At 39.6% G+C, this 19,411-nt stretch overlaps 2 protein-coding genes across 3 annotated transcripts in view; both read left to right on the forward strand.

The window, feature by feature from the left end:
- Positions 1-6,012: 6,012 nt before the first annotated feature.
- LOC145479861 (DBH-like monooxygenase protein 1) lies at positions 6,013-17,743 on the forward strand. 2 transcript variants are annotated; one of them, XM_081458333.1, is made up of 3 exons: positions 6,013-6,365; positions 15,970-16,119; positions 16,786-17,743. In XM_081458333.1, exons 1-3 carry the CDS (start codon positions 6,039-6,041, stop codon positions 17,026-17,028), a joined length of 720 nt encoding a protein of 239 aa, XP_081314459.1. In that variant the 5' UTR covers positions 6,013-6,038; the 3' UTR covers positions 17,029-17,743. The 2 variants fall into 2 exon arrangements, with proteins under 2 accessions (XP_081314459.1, XP_081314460.1); XM_081458334.1 differs by lacking the exons at positions 6,013-6,365; positions 16,786-17,743 and adding an exon at positions 14,421-14,918 and having other exon boundaries at positions 15,970-16,471.
- LOC145477895 (dipeptidyl peptidase 1-like) overlaps positions 9,232-19,411 on the forward strand; it is a 214,226-nt gene continuing 204,046 nt past the window's right edge. The window contains exon 1 of the mRNA XM_081455764.1: positions 9,232-9,297. The gene's annotated coding sequence lies outside the window, so the exon portion shown is untranslated. The remainder of the gene's footprint in view (positions 9,298-19,411) is intronic.

Here is a 19,411-nt window from a genome sequence, read left to right on the forward strand (position 1 = left end):
ACAATTTTTTATCGTGTTCGATCGCCAAACATTTCTTGTTTGGACAGGGCTTTAGAGTATTCGAGAGGAATCTTCCGGTGCCCGCTCCACTCGCCGCTCAAATATCGCGTTTTATAACCCATTTAAATACAGTTTCGCTCGCCTGCAATTGGTTTAAACGCATCACGTGAGCGAATATTTCCTAGTTAAATCTCCGATTAACCTAACCCAGAATTAGCGAGAAGTTTGATTTGAGTTTGTAAATTTTCGGTGCGGTTTTCTGTTTATACTGTTTGTCCTTCAGTTTTGAGCTTTCCTAAGCTCAAACTACACAAAACGTAAGCAGTAGAAAACATTTTTGTGCAAGAAGAATAAATACTTCGGTTAACTTTTACTCCTGGGTTAGCGTTAACCGGCTTTCGAACAACCCGGCCTTGGAGAATATCCGAGAATATGCCCCAATTTTAAACTGCGCGTGTTGCGGAAAATATTTGAAGGATAATAAAGACAATAGCCTAAATCTGACTTTTCAAAATATGCTCGGATATTGTCCCTGAACATTCTCTGTTCCTCAAAGCTCACAGGTTTCCTCGAACTACGCTCTCGGAAAACTGCTCGCTTCTCGGTACAGATATTGTCCGCCGACAAAAATCTGAGCATATTTTCGCGCCAAATGGAGGCTATTGCTTATATATTCCCCATTAATTTTCAAAACCATGCGTGTTGCGAAAAATATTTGAAGGATAATAAACTCAATAGCCTCCATTTGGCTCGAAAATGTGCTCGGATATTTGCCCAAAGCTCACAGTTACGCTCTCGGAAAACGTTCGCTTTTCGGAACATATAATGTCCGCGGCAATCTCGTTCCCAGAGTCTTCGTTCCCCTTGGACATAATCTATTCCTCAAAGCTCACAGTTACGCTCTCGGAAAACGTTCGCTTTTCGGAACATATAATGTCCGCGGCAATCTCGTTCCCAGAGTCTTCGTTCCCCTTGACCAGCGGTCGGTAAACGAGAGCTCTGGGAGCAACCATTTCAGGCATGCGCCGTAGATGCAGACTACGCAGTGAAATCACCAGAATTCGGTTATATCAAAATGGTTGCTCCCAGAGCTCTCGTTTTCTGACCGCTGGTCAAGGAGAACGAAGACTCTGGGAACGAGATTGTGTCGGTGGACAAATATCCGAGTATATTTCCTCACCAGATGGAGGTAAAGGTAAAGTCTACATGCGAGCCAATTGCAAGTGGCCCATCAGGCCGGAGCTATCCCGGTTTCTGTAGCATGAAGCGACTAGGAGTATTTCTACTCCCCACAGGATGGAATGCTAGTCCATCGCAGGGTTACCCCCAGCATTAAGTTCGCCGGTACCCATTTATACACCTGGGTGGAGAGAGGCACTGTGAGAGTAAAGTGTCTTGCCCAAGAACACAACACAATGTCCCCGGCCAGGGCTCGAACCCGGACCGCTCGATCCGGAGACGAGCGCACTAACCATAGCCGAGCGCACTAACAATAGCCTCCCACAATGGAGGCTATTGTTTATTTAAGCAATAGACCACAAGTTTTTAGGGTTTATAAGCTGATAAACCAAGCGGGATGTTGGAAGAGCACTCGAGTGTTCTTCCAACATCCCAAGTAAAGTGGTTTATCAGCTTATAAACCATAGAAACTTGTGGTCTATTGCTTAAATGAACAATAGCCTCCATTTGGTGCGGAAATATGCTCGGATATTTGTCCGCGGACATTATATGTTCCGAAAAGCGAACGTAGCTGAAGGATAATAAACACTGCTTTTAGCTGATTGACCAATCAGAGCGCGCGCATTGGTTTGATTATTATATAAATATTTCGTTAATCCACGTGGACTGCAAAAGAAAGACTGCTCTCAGCCAAGGGTTTTTTAATGCCAAAAGATGAAGATACATATTAATGATATTATCGATTTCTTTTACAGTCACTTACTACACAGTGATATAAAGGGGGAGGAGCGCGGACTCCTTTCCCGAACAGCGGCTGGTAGTCGAGCTTTAGTGATACCAAAATGAGATAGAGTGTTCATGTTTTTATCATTGCTGAGAAAGAACGTGACCTGCTGAAGACGGTAGTTTGTCGGTGTTCAGTCCTCTTCGTTATTAGGTTAACCAAATACCAGCTGTAAGGCATGTACTAAAACCCGAAACAACGAAACGAAACGACCGAAACCACCGAAACGAAACCACCGAAACGAAACCACCAAAACGAGCGAAACGACCGAAACGAGTAAAATAATAAGTAAATAAATGAAAAAGTTAAAAAAAACCAACCTTGATCTTTGGCACGTTACTATGGCAGCCTGATCTCGTACCCAGATCCACATGTGTGACATCGTTACATCTCAAACCTGAAAGATGGATGAGCGCAAGGGTGTCGACGACGAGCACGAAGACATCGAGAAAAAGGTGATTATTTTTCACAGTTTGAATGGCATTCTAGCTAAAACAAGAAATGTAATTTCAAAGAAGGTTTCCTGGTCGTATCGTGGATTCTTAGGCGGTGGCGAATCGACAACGCCGAGCCCAGGATGTACGGAAACACAATCTCAAGAGTATCCGTGAAGAGCTGAGCGCCTAATAAGAAATTACTTTGGGAATTGCAGGAGTCACGAAGGCCTGACGTTAATATGATTAAAGCCTGTCAAGTCGCCCTCGTTTTTCTTTAGAGATATGTATTAAAGAAAGTCCTGGTTCGCACGAAGAATGATGCAAAGTCATTCTCGAAGAGACCATTCGATTCGTCACCGTCTAAGAATCCACGATACGACCAGAAAACCTTTCTTTGAAATTAGATTTCTTGTTTTAGCTAGAATACCATTCAGAACGTGAAAATACCCACCTTTTTCTCGATGTCTTCCTGCTCGACACGCTTGCGCTCATCCACCACAATTTACAAAACACCTGTATTTAAGGTAATTCCTCTGAAATAAAAGTGACGATAGATTTTTGTTCAAACTTTGTCCACTGAATATTTGTCATATGATAACTTCAATTTTGAAATAAAAAGGGGGGTGCCCATAAGAACACGCATTAAACTACAGTCAATACATTGTTTCGGACACAAATGAACGTTTAAGTTTGATTCAGACAGAAAGCTAAATCCTTGATTAAAAATTTGAACCAAATTTCTTGACGTGGTTACCAACTGCAAAATAAAAAGACCACAGTGTATCTGCTGTTTTCCTTATTTATTCAATTTTCAGCAATAGAAATTAGATCAGTCTTTTCTCACGCAAAGCTTATGATTAGTTGATTACAATGACTAGAAAAAAAATTGGGGTGCCCATCCTCGTTGGTGATCATGAGCTAGAGCCATTTTTCAACTGACAGAGCTCAATATCAAGGCAAATCCGTCATGTTTTCAATATGCGCGTGCACAAGCGCGCGCTAATGACGCCATAAATTATGCGCAGTAAGGATGCGCAATGCAAATGTGAGGAATGACCTTAAGCTAGACTCTAAACAAGTGATCTATTATTTCGCTTAGTAAACCTAAACCTCTATTGGCTGCCAATGAGCTCATTGTTGTTCTAGGCTATTCCATCATAGGCAGTCAGTTATTCTGCTCGTAAATATTAACTACTTACAACTTCAGGTAGCTCTCACTACAAGGTGTTACACGATAAAACAGATTATTATTATTCATTTTATTAGGCAATGTCGGCCACAAGCTTATAAAACATCATGATTCAGCTATGTTACAACTCTTTAAAAGAAGTCGACCGTGAAAAAAAAAAAAGAAAAAAAAAAGAAAAAAAAAAAAAAACAGATTAACAGGTTCACTATGACTTAACAATTTCGTTGTTGGAGCAGGCAGATACAACTTTTTTTTCGTAACTTGGGGGTAACCTTAGCTAAACGTTTTAAAACTGTTTTCGTTTATTAATATATCAGACGAACGGGATGTTTTGCAAATTGTGCCGTGAAGAAATTGCTTGCTATGACAATTAGCTATATTGTTATGCAAATCAGTATGGTAAATTAGTGAAGAACCTGCCAGTGTGCAGAATAGCCGTCAGACTTTCCGCTCGAATCGGCGGCACGCGCAGCAACTCGGCAAAGCAGTCATGTCTGTCCATGCGGTCTTGATAATCTTCCTGGTCTCAGATGTTCTAAATAACATCGATGCAACCTCGTTTGCAAGTCTTAGCTCCGGCGATGGAAACTTCAAGCTACAATGGACCTACAACAACAGCAAGTTGATATTCAATATGGCTTGTAAAACCACAGGCTGGTGTACTGTAGGATTTAGTTCCTCACTCTTAAATTCAAAACACGTTTGTTAAATGCAGTTTATGTAACATTAGCAGCTTGCATCTCCGCACGCGGAGCTACAAAACAATGATGCTGTTTTCAGTGGTTCTTTGTTAAAAAAACAATGGATTACCATTGGAATTAAAACAATACATGAAATTGAAAATAAATAAATAAATAAGAACAAAGAAACAGACAAAATTAACGGTCTCAGTCGATCAGTCACGAAACTACGTTTCGATCACTTTGCCTTCCAAAAACCATCGCTACCCTGTAATTTTCACATTACAAAATCTTTCAACCACTTTGCAACCTCAGACATTATGTTATCTTCGTTTGCATGTTCGACTCTTAGATATTAAACTTAAGTCTACCATGCAACCTCTAGCCCCAAGAAATACAGTGAGATTCTCAGTTTCTCTGGAGTCCTTCCACGTCGTAGATCATCGGAACGCTGCACAGAATCACCATAATCAATCAGTCTATCAATAACATTTATTTGTACACTCGCGGTGTACAAATATGTCTCGCGCTACGTTTTCTTGAAACTTCACGCGGAATTTTCCTTAGCGCGTGTTCGCCATGTTGTTTTTTACAGCGGTTATCAATCACACGGGACCTTCAGCGCAAAAAAAAGTCTAGACAAAACCTAAGTTTTGGTGGACGTTAATCATCTCCGCCTCCATGCCGACTGTATGCAAAATGAATGAGTTGCCAGTACATTGCCCAAATCCATTCGCGATAAAAATGACGGCGAAAAAGCGTTGATCTCTCTCAAAAATCGTTTTCTTGTACCTCGAAACAACTTTTCGCCATACATTTCCTTCTAGCGACTTGCAATGTTTGCCCCCTGACGATCCCAGAGTTCTTTGCGCAAACACGGGTATCCGATTACTGGCAACTTATTCATTTACCTGAAAGTGAGACCCTGCAGCGGTCCACTCGTAAAAATTACATTTTACTTTCAGTATGTACGGCTAACTCACTAACTACAGCCTTGAAATTTATAAGTGAAAACGTTTGTCGGGTTTTTCAACGGCCATTCGCATGCATGAACGACCCCGATAGCAAGCAAATCTACGCGCAAACAAATTATTTCTGCACGTATTCTTCTTAGGGCTACGGACTGAACAATACTTAATTCTATAAAACTTATAACTTATTACCTTACAAAATTACAAGGTTTATAAGACGTTTAAGTCTTGTTCAGTCCATAACCCCATGCCAAGACAAATGTACGTGCAGAAATAATTTGTTTGCGTGTAGATTTGCTTGCTCTCGGGGTCATTCATGCACGCGAATAGCCGTTGAGAAACCCGACCTGCCCGTCTTCAGTTATAAATTTCAAGAAATATTTACTGCCAATGTATTTAGTGAGCACATACCGAAAGTAAAATGATAATTTTTACGAGTGGACCGCTGTAAAGGTTTCACTTTTTCGGGCAAATTTTGCATACAGTCAGCAAGGAGGCGGAGATGATTGACGTCCACCAAAACTTAGGTTTTGTCTAAACTTTTTTTGCGCTGGAGGTCGCGTGTGATTGATAACCGCTGTAAATCACGCGTACTAGCGTTAGTAGCTTAGTATTTCAACTGATGAAGGCTCAAGCACCAGCTGAAACGTCTTGAACAAAACATTAAAAAAAAAAATAGTCAGTGTGAAACCCTTATATTACAATGTTAGCTCCTGACTATCACTACTCTATTTTTAAAAATATTTAGCTGTATTGTTATGCAAATCAGTATGGTAAATTCGTGATGAACCTGCCAGTATGCAGAAAAGCCGTCAAACTTCTCGCTCGAAACGGCACTCGCAGCAACTCGGCAAAACAGTCATGTCTGTCTATGCGGTCTTGATAATATTCCTAGTCTCAGATGTTGTTGATAAGATCGATGCAACCTCGTATGCAAGTCTTAGCTCCGGAGATGGAAACTTCAAGCTGCAATGGACCTACAACAACAGCAAGTTGATATTCAAGATGACTTGTAAAACCACAGGCTGGTGTGCTGTGGGATTCACCACCACTGCTGAAGGAAGAAACATGGTCGATTACGATATAGCGGTTGCTGGGTACGCTTCTAGTGCGGGTTATATTGATGTAAGTTGTATTTTCGTTTTTATATACGTTTTTGGCAGAGGTAATTTCGTAAGATGTTTTAGCAAGCCTCTTGCTTCGAACAATCAAACTCAGCCCCTTAAACACACGGCCGGGCGACGTTTATTTAAGAACGTCGACTTTTAATTTAAGAACGTATGATGAACCAATGTGACCGTCTTCACCTTTAGCGAAAAATGTTTTGGTATTTGGTTAGGTGTAGAGTGGTTTGCAACATTTTTTCTTCTTTCCGTTTGCAGTTTCTGTCGAAAATTAAGCGTCAAATTCTTCTCATGTCGTTCTATCATTGGCAATACCTCACTAAGGGATTGGCGACTATAAGTCTATTCGCAACTTACACGAAAGGACACGGTTTTTGTTATTGTTTATATTTTCTTGTGGTCGTTAAGAACTCACGTAATCTGGGATTAAATTCTGCCAAAACATGACCGCATCATCTTCATACACTACCCGAAAAACACTTTTTTGTAATTACGAGAGAATTTAGTTCCTCATTCTTAAATTGAAAACACGTTTGTTAAATGCAGTTTACGTAATATTAGCAGCTTGCATCTCCGCACACAGGGCTACAAAACAATAATGCAGTTTTCCGTAGTTCTTTGTTAAGAAAAACAATGGATTACCACTGGAATTAAAAACAAAACATGAAATTAAAAAAAAAAAGAAAGAAACAGACAAAATTAACGGTCTCAGTCGATCAGTCACGAAACTACGCTTCGATCACTTTACCTTCCAAAAACCATCGCTACCCTGTAGTTTTCACATTACAAAATCTTGCAACCACTTTGCAACCTCAGACATTATTTTTTCTATTCGCAACTTACACGAAAGGACACGGTTTTTGTTGTTGTTTACATTTTCTTGTGGTCGTTAAGAATTCATGCAATCTGGGATTAAATTCTGCCAAAACATGACCGCATAATCTTCATACTCTATCCGAAAAATACTTTTTTATAATTACGGGAGCATTTAGTTCCTCATTCTCGTGTGAAAAATTCAAAACATGTTTGTTAACTGCAGTTTATGTCGTATTAAGCACCCTGTGTCTCACACAGAGCTACAAAAAAATGCAATTTGTTCACACCGTTCTTTGTTCAGAGAAACAATATAAACCTGGACAATGGATTACCTTTGAAATTAAAAAAGAAAGAAAAAATAAAAACAGTCATACATGGTAACACGGAAAAAGTCCGGTGATTTCGGTACGCGATTTAATACAACATACACCAGGTTTTGAAGCTCTTTTGCTGCGTTTTGTAAAAAAAAAGTAGATCTGAAGCGAAGAATAAATCGACCTATCATTCGATGCATTTTTTTCTACCTTTTCATCGGCCGAAAGCCTAACACGTGACCTGCAAGTAACTGCTTCTCTGCTCATGCATAGTGCCGTTTAAATGTTTTTTTTTTTTTGCGGTAATATTCGGCGCATGCGTAATTGCAAGCACGCCATATATTGTGTGAAGAATTATGGCAGATCGCTTCCCTAGACCCACATAATACCTACAGCTCGTAACATTTGCACATGTTCCGTTTTCGACCTACAGTCGAACCTCCCGTAAACGACCACCCAAAATGTCAAGCCTAGATGGCCGCTTACAGGAGTTGGTCGCTTACGAGAGCTTAGACCATAATGGGTCAAAATGTTTTCTCATTAGAATATGGTAACTGCCGAGATGTAATCCATGTGCCAATGCCGATGCAATGTTTTATTCATGTAAAAGTCAATTTCGAGAAAAAAAAATCCGATTCTTCCCGTTGGGGAAATTTCCGTTTCTTGTACTAGCCAAAAATACGATAATGTTACAACACCTTATTATCCATTTTTCGCTCCATTATTGAGTTATTTTTTTTACAAAAAAATACCTCTTAGTCGGCGCGTCGAGTATGTTATGGGTCAATGGGTGAGTGAGTGAGTGAGTGAGTGAGTGAGTGAGTGAGTGAGTGAGTGAGTGAGTGAGTGAGTGAGAGATGTATGTATGTCACACCCATCAGATTGGATCTACTATAAACAGCCAATCAAATTTCTTGTTGTAAAGGTAAATGGTATGTGAGAAGATCTGATCCCGATAGAGTTCAGAACAGCCGTATTCATTCTTCTATAAAAGAGGAGGAAGTATTCATGTATTGGGTTTACTTCGACATTTTCTGTGGGCTAGGCTGAGGATTTTAGTTAAATGAACGAGATGAGCCTTGAGGTTTGAAACAGTTCGTGAGTTCGTAGTACGCAAATGCAACGAGATATTTTTATTTTTAGTTAAAGGTAACTTGATACTTTTGTTTTTCACAAGGAGTAAATTCAATTAGATGTCACGAATCGTCGCTTCTAGTTCTTAGGACATGTTTTTGAGGCGACGAGACTTTAGATTTGAAACAGTTCTAACGTTTACAATAGTAAGTGCGGGTAACGATTGTTTTGTTCTTGTTGCATGCAAATATAACAAGATATTTTTGTTTTTTAGTTACAAAGTGTAATTTGACACTCTTGTTTTTCACAAGGGAGTAAATTCAATTAGAGCGGACGAATCGTCACCACTCTTTCCCACGAGATGTTTGCTATCTTTAGTAACAAATGGTAACTTAACACCTTTGTTTTTTATATGGGACTAAATTCAATTAGAGCTGACAAGTTATCGGCTATTGTTTCCAGGATATTAAACAAAAAAGCTTTCATTTCTGGACGGTTTTTACGTCTCTGCAGTAGCAGTTTAATAGTTTTATTTGATGACATTCATTTCAGTCCGATATTTTTTAAGGTAAAAAGTATGAAAACTGTTCAAATGTTCTTTGAAGACTGCGCGGCACCAAGTTAAAGTGCAATTTAATTAAATCAGACTTTCAACGTGTCAGGGTTTTTTTTCTCTTTCTTTCTATTTTCGGTGAAGTTGTGTTGTGTTGTGTTGTGTTGTGTGAAAAGGTAAACTTACGTCTCGTATAAAATGCGAAAAAGTCCCTAAATTAACTTGAGTATTTTTGAGCAAAAATTCCTCTTAGGGGTTGGAAGGGTTATGTGATCGGTGAGTAAGGGAGTTATGCATGTGCGCGTGTCACACCGGGTTGTATCAAAGAACGAATCAAATTGCCTGTTAGAAAATAAGATGGTATCTACATTAATCTGGAGACATGTCAGATTACTGTAGTTTGTTCAGTCAAACATTTTATGGCTTACTATTTAGCTATCTTACCATGACCGATGTAACATCGCAACCAAAGAAAAAATGTCAAATTAACCAAATCATTACTGTACCATGAATGCTCCTATCTCCGACACTTCACACACAAAAATAACTCTTGCACGCCTTGCGTGCCCATATTCCGTCCAGTGGTCGCTTATGAGAGGTTAAAAACAAAGGAAAATTTCAACATTTTAGCTCTAAAAGTGGTCACAGTCGCTTACGAGAGGTGGTTGCTTACAAGAGGTTCCAAATATAGTGATTTGACTTGGAAACTTTTGGTATTTTGGAAAACTGGTCGCTGAGGAGAGGTGGTCGCTTACGAGAGGTGGTCGCAACCGGAGGTTTGACTATATTTTGTTTAACATTAGGGAGCTTAAGAAAACCACGACGGCAACGGCAACGGCAACGACAAATGGTTTAAGGAGGAGAACAATGGCTGTGCCCGTGCGTTATAATTCTTCGTACATTTCTTTGCCGTCCTCTGCGAAACAACAACGTGAAATGACCAAATTTCGCGTTGTCTGGAGAGCGTGAACCACGAAGGCTATTTTTAAAATTTTAATTTAAATTTATCGATGTGTCCTAGATTCAGTTTCGTGATAGTTTTGACAGTGATAAACAAAGTTAATGACTCTAGGGTATCGCGAGATTCCTAGGTAAGATGTAAAATCATTTTTTAATCCGCGTTGTCCTCGGCGTCGCCGTCGTGATTTCTTAAGCTCCCTATTATTGCTGTGGTAGGGCATTTCATGTCGTGATCTGTGGGAGAGTTCCAAGAAGAGCAAATCCGTTTTACTGTTATGTAGCAAATGCCATGTCGAAGGTCATATTTTAAGACCTGTTTTAAAGTTGACACTAAATCTACTTAATTTACCATGCTAACCAAGAATGTTTTGCTAGTTCGGTTTGCTTTCGCTCATTTAAAGGTCTATTTCTGTCTGACTTCCCAGGAGACCGGTGTCCTTTTCCTTCGAGAAACCGTATACATTAATTTGACTGCGATTTTTGTCTATTTTGCTCAGCAAGCTGTTCTCTTGAGTTCAGCAAGTTGATATTCAAAAAGACTTGTAAAACTACAGGCTGGTGTGCTGTAGGTTTTACCAAAACTGCTGATGGAAAGAATATGGTGGATCACGAAATAGCGGTTGCTGGGGATGCCTCTGGGGCCCGATATATAGATGTAAGGAGATAAATCCATTATTAACTTTGTTTCTGTTTGTCTGAGATACGTTTTAGCGAGTGGTGAGGTAACAATGGTATAAACGCCATGACAGTTCAAGAAATCCTTTGAAAAACTCGAACAACGAGTTTCGAGTAATGCACAGGATCGTACCCACCAGGTTGACAAAATTTGTTTGGCTCTACCAAAAATCTCGACAAAAACTGTCTCCGTCAAATTTTCAATTGGATAATCGCGTGCGCACTCAGAAAAAAGTAAAATATTTGTTGACCACAAAGTGTCAAGATGTCACACGGCGAAATCAAAGATCAAAGAAAGATCAAAGCGAGATCAAATTTACTTGATTAGTGTATAAATGGACTTTTTGGCCGATGCCACGCTGTTCCGACTTTTTCATCCCAACCAAAAATAAGCCCCACCGTTCGTTTTATCATGCCTCATTTAGAAAATAGGCGAAGTTTCATAAGAATCCGTTACAAACTTGTGGAAATATGGGACCTCAAAGTTTCCAATTTTTACAAAGAAATGTATGTTGCAACGCTTGCCTCCTGGCATACATAACTTTTAGGCCGGGCTTTGAGGTCCCATATTTCAGCAATCTTGCAATAGATTCTTATGAAACTTCGTATGTGTAGTAAATTAAACATGATAACATACTTATTAACTGAGGGTCAGGTCTTCACGTGAAAATCTCAAACTGAGGCCTGGCCGTATTGACCGAGCGATAGCGCGGTTAATACGGCAAGGGCGTGGTTTGAGATTTTTTCGTAAAGACCGAACGTTCGAGGTAAATAAGTCGTTTATTATGTGGCTTTTTCCTTTGGTTTTGCAGGCCCGTAATCGGCCCCGCGTGGGCATTACGGGAGAATAATGCCCTTGAACTAGCCAATCAGAGCGCGCCATATAATAAACGTTGATTAATGGAGAATCTGTTTGTTTTCCAACCTGACAAAACTTTGCCTTGTTCCGAAGCACTTTTAAGTTTGTAAAGCTTGGCACAATTTGGAAAAAAAAAAAAAGATCACAGTGCGCACCTGTGTCACTGATCTGATGACAGATGTTTTACACAGAATACCCAAAAAATATGCCTTGTGCAAACGGGCCTGAAACCCTTGCCAATTTTGCCATAGTTTCCCTATATTTAGTCAAACCGTTTTGTTATTTATCATTATGTAACCGCGAGTATTCACTGACCATTCACTGAGTTCGCTATTCGAGATCCAACTTCCAAACTGGAGAAAAAAAATGAAAAAGAAGTCACGAAATTTAGACTTCATTGCTTTGATGCGTTTCAAAGTTATGGGTGTTCAAAGTATCCTTGCTTTCGATCACCTATTCATTCTAGTACAGCCGCTCTCTATGGCCAGCTGGATATCACATATATATTTTACTGCTATCCGTATTTTCAAGCCTAAATATAGAAAATTTTCTTAAAATTAGAGTAATAAACCTAGAGATCATCAGCTGGCATTGTCAGTGTGGTTCTGAATATGGACTGTCACCACACTTATTGACAATTACACAAGCGATTCGCTCCGCCGAACAAAACAGCTTGCGGAAATCACATCACAAAACATGGACTGGAAAATAAGCCAGGTTTATCTAAGAACTTTACGCCCTGTTCACACTACGCCGAAGAAATTTGGAAAAGGAGGTCTTACTCTGAAAGACCTGATGTTTTCCGTCCACATTACGCCGGAGAAATTTGAAAACGGTGTTTTCACTCTGAAAACGCCCCAAATGTATTCCATCCACACTACGCCGGAGAAATTTGAAAACGCGACAATCACTGATAATTTTGAATTTATTTTTCTGAAGAAGGTGGACAGGGAAATCACATTTCTATCGTAATGTCATCGCGTTTTCGGAAAGCTCTGTTTTCAAATGTATTTCGTCCGCAATAGAACGCAAAGCCAGCGTTTTCAAATTCCTCAGGTCTGAAGACCGTTTTCGAAAAGCTCCGTTTTTGTGACAGATTAGTGTGGACGGTAGGTCTAACCGTAGAAATAAAGCTGGGTTTTCAAATTTTTCTGGCGTAGTTTGGAGGCTGACTTTTTTTCAGTTTTCCTGGAGTGCTGAAATAAATTAGATACCCTTATTAATTTATGAGACTTTTTATCACGATCGACCCAATCAAGAACCAAGTCAGTGATTGCTTCATTAAGGGTCAGGTGCATGGCTCCATAGCGTAACCGTTTGTCGCGTTGCGCGCCCTAGCGCTAGTGTTATGTTGTGAAAGCCGTTTTTACATTCGTTTTGACTCCTAGTCCTTGAAATAGTGTTTAACTATCAACTCTGTTAAAATCTTGGCCTTTAGTCTTGAATTATAAATGCCCAAACAAATGCTTTTATTTACTCTTCATTAGGCTTTATTTGTAATTTTCTTGAATTTTCTTTGATGCAATCAATCAAACCTTTCACAGAAAATCAAATCCGGCGGGATGTGAATTTTAAATGCGAAAAAGTAGACTTTGCACAGGCAGTTTGTTTTCTCTATTTTTTGTAAATTTATGTCTTAAAACGCCGCGGAAAAACTGGTCAGATAGATTTCCCTGAACAATGAGCGGCCAACTAAAATAAAATACTTCTTACCAATCTCCCTAATGTCACGGAATTTCACGGAACGAAACGCGAGAAAATTCACTGTCAGTTTTGCTTTTTGTGCTCATGTTGACGTCATAAAATATCGAAAAACACTGACTGGGTTTCCTTTGAGCGGGCACAGATTACTTGAGCTTTCGTCTTCAGCGGGAGTGCGATCGTAAAACTCTAGGGAGTACCTTAACAATCCCTTTAACGAGGTAGTCTCGTTTTGTAGGCTTTTTAATTTTTTGTCAGATTGTCGAGGTTCAGTTTTCTTATGGTAGTCTGATTTGTCGACAGGATCACTTGAGTACATCCACTGGAAATCCTCCTAAAGATGGAACACAAAACTACGACCTCATTGCCGCAAGTGAAAGTGGCTCAACTACTGTTGTGGAGTTCTCCAGAGATGCTATTACGGGAGACGATGCCAAAGATGTGCAGTTTATGGTACGACTCCATTCTATTGTAAAAATTTTCATATTATGGAAAAGTGCAAAGAAAAATTATTGGTTTAAGGCCTATATGGGGGATTTACTCTGTTACCTTGATAATCTCTTGTAGGAGTTCAATCTTAAGCTCTCCCTCAGAATGTTACGTTACGTTTTTGCACGAATTTTTCGTTTTAATGGAAGGAAAACCCAAAACCCCTCCCCTCTCCCCCTCCCAACAACGGTCGTACATTTTGCGCTGTGTAGCAAAAGTCTATAATTATAGGGGATCAATCTTAAGGGCTCCTAACAACGTTACAAGTTCTTTTTTTGTACGAATCAAACCTAAACCCTCACTTCCACAGTGCCTCACTCCTCCCCGGCTCCAGTTGTTCAAAGGATGGATAACGCTACCCACCGGATAAATCACTATCCAGTGGATAAATGCTCACAAAACAAACCGCACTATCCGCTGGATAGTGATTTATCCGGTGGATAGCGTTATTCACCTTTCAAACAATCCGGGCCAGGTGTATAAATGATTATCGGCGATTATAATGTTGGGTTAGCTTTTCACCTTTCTGCCTGAACCATTCCAATATATAGAAAAAATACGGAGCAAGATTTCTATTTCTGGAGACGAAGAGCCATTTTTTAATCAAACTCGACTATGGTACAAGCTGCAATTGTTTTTTTTTTTTTACCACAATCTTTATCTACAGCTGACTGTTTTGCTTTGCAGAATGACACTGAAGTCAAAGTTGTATATGCTTACCACACCAGCAGTGATGCAACAGGTGGTCTAACAAGGCACACTAACAGGGGAATTTTAGACGGAAAGCACAACCTGATAGTGATGGCAATGTCCGCCATGCAGCCATCTTCCACAGAATCGGGCATCCAGCCATCCCAGACAATGATGCCTCCAACTTCATCAAAGGATTCAGTTGGCTCCACGATGAAGCCTCCATCTTATGCAGTTCTCTCCTCCCCTGATGGCTTCTTCAAGCTACAATGGACTTATAACAACAGCAAGATGATATTCAAAATGACTTGTAAAACCACAGGCTGGTGTGCTGTCGGATTTACCACAACTGACGATGGAAGGAACATGGTGAATTACGATATAGCGGTTGCTGGGTACGCTTCTGGTGCAGGGTATATTGATGTAAGTAAATAAAAACTGTGATATCGTGGTTGACAAGTAACTCCCTACTTTTGGCTCGTAATTTCAGCGCTAATTTATAATTTCACGCTGTGAAATTTCAAAATTACCATAGCAACTTAATTAGGCCCGAAATTTCTCGATACAATGAACAAAGCAAAAACCCACGATTGTAAGTGTATTTTGTCGCCTTTGAAATCAAATGGTAATTAAATGGTATTCTCGTGAAACTAGGAAATAATTGTACTTGCGTTTTGTCAAAATATTACTAATTTCCCTCGCCTGAAGGCTTGGGAAAGAATTTTGACAAAGCGGACGTGAAATTATTTCCTAATTTCACTCTTCACCGTTTGATCACCCATACTAACTGGCCGAAGTAAGAACTAAGAATTTACATATAGCGTCAAAATTACAGGCATGAAATCATGCTTGAATTCTTTAAATCCTCTGATCATTTGAAAAAATAGAAACAGTTTATTTTCCATGAACCATTCTCGACCTTAATGTTACACTAGTTAGTTCAAATACTTAGTTCTTAAAGTTCAAGACTTGATGGCATTACGATGTACATGTAAAGAGGCGTCTGATCTGGTTAAGCTGGACTAAACAGGACTGTGTCAAACTTGTGCCTCATCAGGTACAAAACGGCACTAAAAAATGAAAATGGAAATGGAATGGAAATCTAGCTAGCTCCGTGAGCGGGCAAGGTGAAACCAAATCCTGCACTGTGATTGGCTCGGAATTACCCGCTGTGTCCCTCAAGAAAACAGTGTTCTTTTTTCATGGATCAGATCCGTTTTGACTAAGCTTGCTCGGTCAAGATGTCTGGAAATTTGACCTTTGTGGATCTTGACCGAACAAGCTTGGTCAATAACCCATATATTTAATGATACAGCACCTCTGGGAAGAAGTATAAAATAAGAGTGAAAAGTTCTCTTTCCTGGGAAACGAAGAAGAGAATGATTTCGGGCTAAATCGCTCTTCGTCACTCAATACTCAGAATTCAAATTAATTATTACAAATTAACGCGATTGTTTTCTGAATTGTCCCGCAGGATCGTTGGAGTACCTCGAGAACCCTGCCTTCAAATGATACAGAGCAAAACTTCAACCTCATGATGGCAAGTGAACAGGACGGACAGACCATGGTGGAGTTTTCCAGAGACGCGCTTACAGGCGACACTGTCAATGACGTGCAGTTTACGGTATGTTTAAACTAATGAGAACATTTTAGAGAGTAAAAGGAACGAGGCAAGAGAACTTGACGAGTTATTAAGCATTTGGAAATGATCAAACTAGTGTTGAAATAGGTAAGTTGAGAGAAGTCAGGAGCTCTTCGGTTAAGAAGAAGTCAAGAGAAGAGCTCTTTTGAGAAATAAAGAACCGACTAATGGGAACATTTTAGAGAATAAAGGGAACGAGGCCAAAGAACTTGACGAGCTATTAATTTTAAACATTTGGAAATGATCAAACTAGTGTTGAAAAAGGTACGTTAAGAGAAGTCAGGAGCTCTTTGGCTAACAGAAGTCAAGAAAAGAACTCTTTTGAGAAAGAAAGAACTGACAAAGTATAGCTTTAAATAGAAGCCAATTGACGATTTAAACAGATCGAGGAAGCAAAAAAAAAAAAAAAGAAAAAGAGAATTAACAAAAAGGAGTTCCAGAGGGTGACAGAGAGTAATGTGAGCCTCACTGGCCCGCAATCCGTGCATAGTGCTATATGATTCCTTATTGGAAGTTTGCCAGAATTTTTGCCAACACTTTGATTTGAACTCGTTATGAAATGTCAATCTTGCAACATATACTACTTTCCTCTTGATTTTGTTTAATTCTCCAAATGTTATTTTTTAATTGCTATTATGTTTTGCTCAGAACGATACTGAAGTGATAGTTGTGTGGGCTGCTCATACAAGCTCTGATGCAGATTCTGGCCTGTCACAGCACACTAAGACAGGAATACTGAGCGGTAAACATAACCTGATTAAGGAAGCGATCTCAGCCATGCAGCCAAAAGCGACTCCACCCATCCCAACAGATTCAGCTGGTGTAATCAGCCGTTGTTTTTCATCTTATATTGTGCTGGCATACGTAAGCGTGTATTTTTTGTCTTTCTAACGCTGAAAGACGATTAGTTATGATTATATGTCCACAAGCTCTTAATCGAGTCGATTGGCTCATATGTTGAATCTTACATTGTGCTGGCATGCTTGAGCGTGTCTTTGTCTTTTTAAGTAATTCTAACGTTTGACGATTATTAGTTATAATTATAAGTCTACAGGCTCTTAATCTAGCCGCGTTGAAGATAGGCTTGAATAATTTCTAGCCAGGATCTTTTACGGTTGAATGAGTATATATGTAATCGTATGAATGCAACAGGCAATTAAAGATTTACCCCGCGAGTGATATTTGAAAATTCTGTCAAAATTGCACGAGCCTTTGGGCACTTTTGGTGAGTACAATTTAAAATAATTTTCAAATAGTAGTGTAGAGTAAATCCTTCATTGCTCGAGCCTTCATACGATTTTTCATTGTTATAAGACTGCGAAAAACACGAAAGGGTGCACGTTAATTTGCAATGTAGTGTAAAGTAAAAATTAATGATGAATTGGCTGGTGCTGGAAACGTTTATAGTCCAAAGCCCAAAGCCCCTCTCATGACGTAATTAATAAAGTGCCCCTGCCAGGCCTAGTTTTAGTGAAGTTTGTAGCTGATAAAGTTAATACTTTGCCTTGGTTGAGCTGCGTATTATAAATTCAGAGCTAACTCGGGAAGGCGACTTTAAATCGCTCTGTCCTTAAGACTGATTTAATAAAGGTTATTTGTTGTTGTTGTTGTTTTCTTTCCTGTCACTGATAAGTAAAACAAACAAAGCAAACGTGGCAAATTAAAGCAAAGAAACATTCTTTTTTTCTTTGGATAAGTTTCTATCAGGTTTAGAGCACTTTGCAACTAAGCAAAGCACTTAGAGTAGCCAAATATACCTACAAGAAACGTGAAAATCATAATGAAGCAATGTGAACTCTATCAAGCAAATACTCGTGACTGACGCTAAGAACTAGTGGGAAAACGCGTGTGACTAGCCACAACTGGTTTAAATTTTGCATCTGACTGGTTGAGTAGGTGGCGCGAGTGTTTTTTTTTTTATTATTATTATTAGATATTGTTTGTGCCTTTGTTACGAAATGGGTCTCGATACAAACCTCGCATGTTAAAGTGGGTTGTATATTTGCATGAAAATGGTAATAAATACATGTGAGCATAAGTATTTTCACATTTAGACAGACTGCGAGCAGTCAAAGCTCTCTAGTAGTGAGCAAATTTATAGCCGTTATAAATTTAAGTTAATGTGACTACCAAGACATATCTCACGGGCAAAGCTTGGCTGTTACGCCTAAAGTTCATTTCTTGGTCACGTGCAAACAACATCTCATGTCACATTTGTCCCGGCAATCATATCATGCACGCAGCGTTGCCATAGTGATTCCACTGGCTCACCCAGGCCTCGTTCTGAAATGGAGGCTCTACTTGCACTCTAATTTTGGCAAGACGATGAAAGCGAGGCGTTAGCAATGGGCTGCCCTGGGCTCTCAGCGGTCGAATGACAACATGTCAATAACACGAGTGTAATGTGTCAGAGCGTTAACATAAACAAAATCACAGTTCAATCAAACTTCTGCCATAATCTAGGGCCTGGAGTAGGCTCGCTTCACTCTATTTTTTTATGTAGATATATGTTACCTTAGGGCAATCCAGACTAAAAATTAATTGAATCAGAGCACGCAACTCAATCACGAGAATTTCATTTTTACAACTGATGTCTACAAGTTGAAAGCCTGTGCAGAGAAACAATTTCGGGCCCATATTGTCGTAATGGAAATGACGTGATTAATTATTAATATTTTCTACTTGACAACTGAAAGCTGTCCGGTAAGGTGTCTTTGAAAACCCTCGCGATCGCTCTGAACGTTCACACCAAAGCCAAGCAGGCATGGCTGTTTCTGTAAATTCTATTATTACATAGTGGTTACTTCGCTCGCTTTTGTTTTTAGCGAGATCGATGCAACTTCGTACGCAAATCTCCCCTCCCCTGATTGCGTTATCAAGCTGCAATGAACTTATAACAACAGCAAGTTGATATTCAACTTGATGGGATAGCGAGGCGTTTGCAATATAACCGGCTAGGCTGCCCAAGGACAGATCACAACATCTCAACAAAACGAGTGTTATGTATCAAAGCGTTAAGAAAAACAAAACGACAGCGAAGTCAAACTTCTGCCATAATCTAGCACCTGGAATAGGCCTGCGTCACTTTTTTTCATGTAGATATGTTACATCAGAGCGGTCAGAGCACACAACGGAATCACGAGAATTTCTATTTTACAACTGCTGTTTACATTTTGAAAGCTTGAACAAACAAACAATTTCAGGCTGATGAAAATGACGTGAATAGCTATTAATATTTTCTACTTGACAAAGCTGTGTGGTAGTGTCTTTGAAA

The sequence above is a fragment of the Orbicella franksi genome, chromosome 2 (genome assembly GCF_964199315.1).
Source record: "Orbicella franksi chromosome 2, jaOrbFran1.1, whole genome shotgun sequence".
Classification (NCBI taxonomy): Eukaryota; Metazoa; Cnidaria; class Anthozoa; order Scleractinia; family Merulinidae; genus Orbicella; species Orbicella franksi.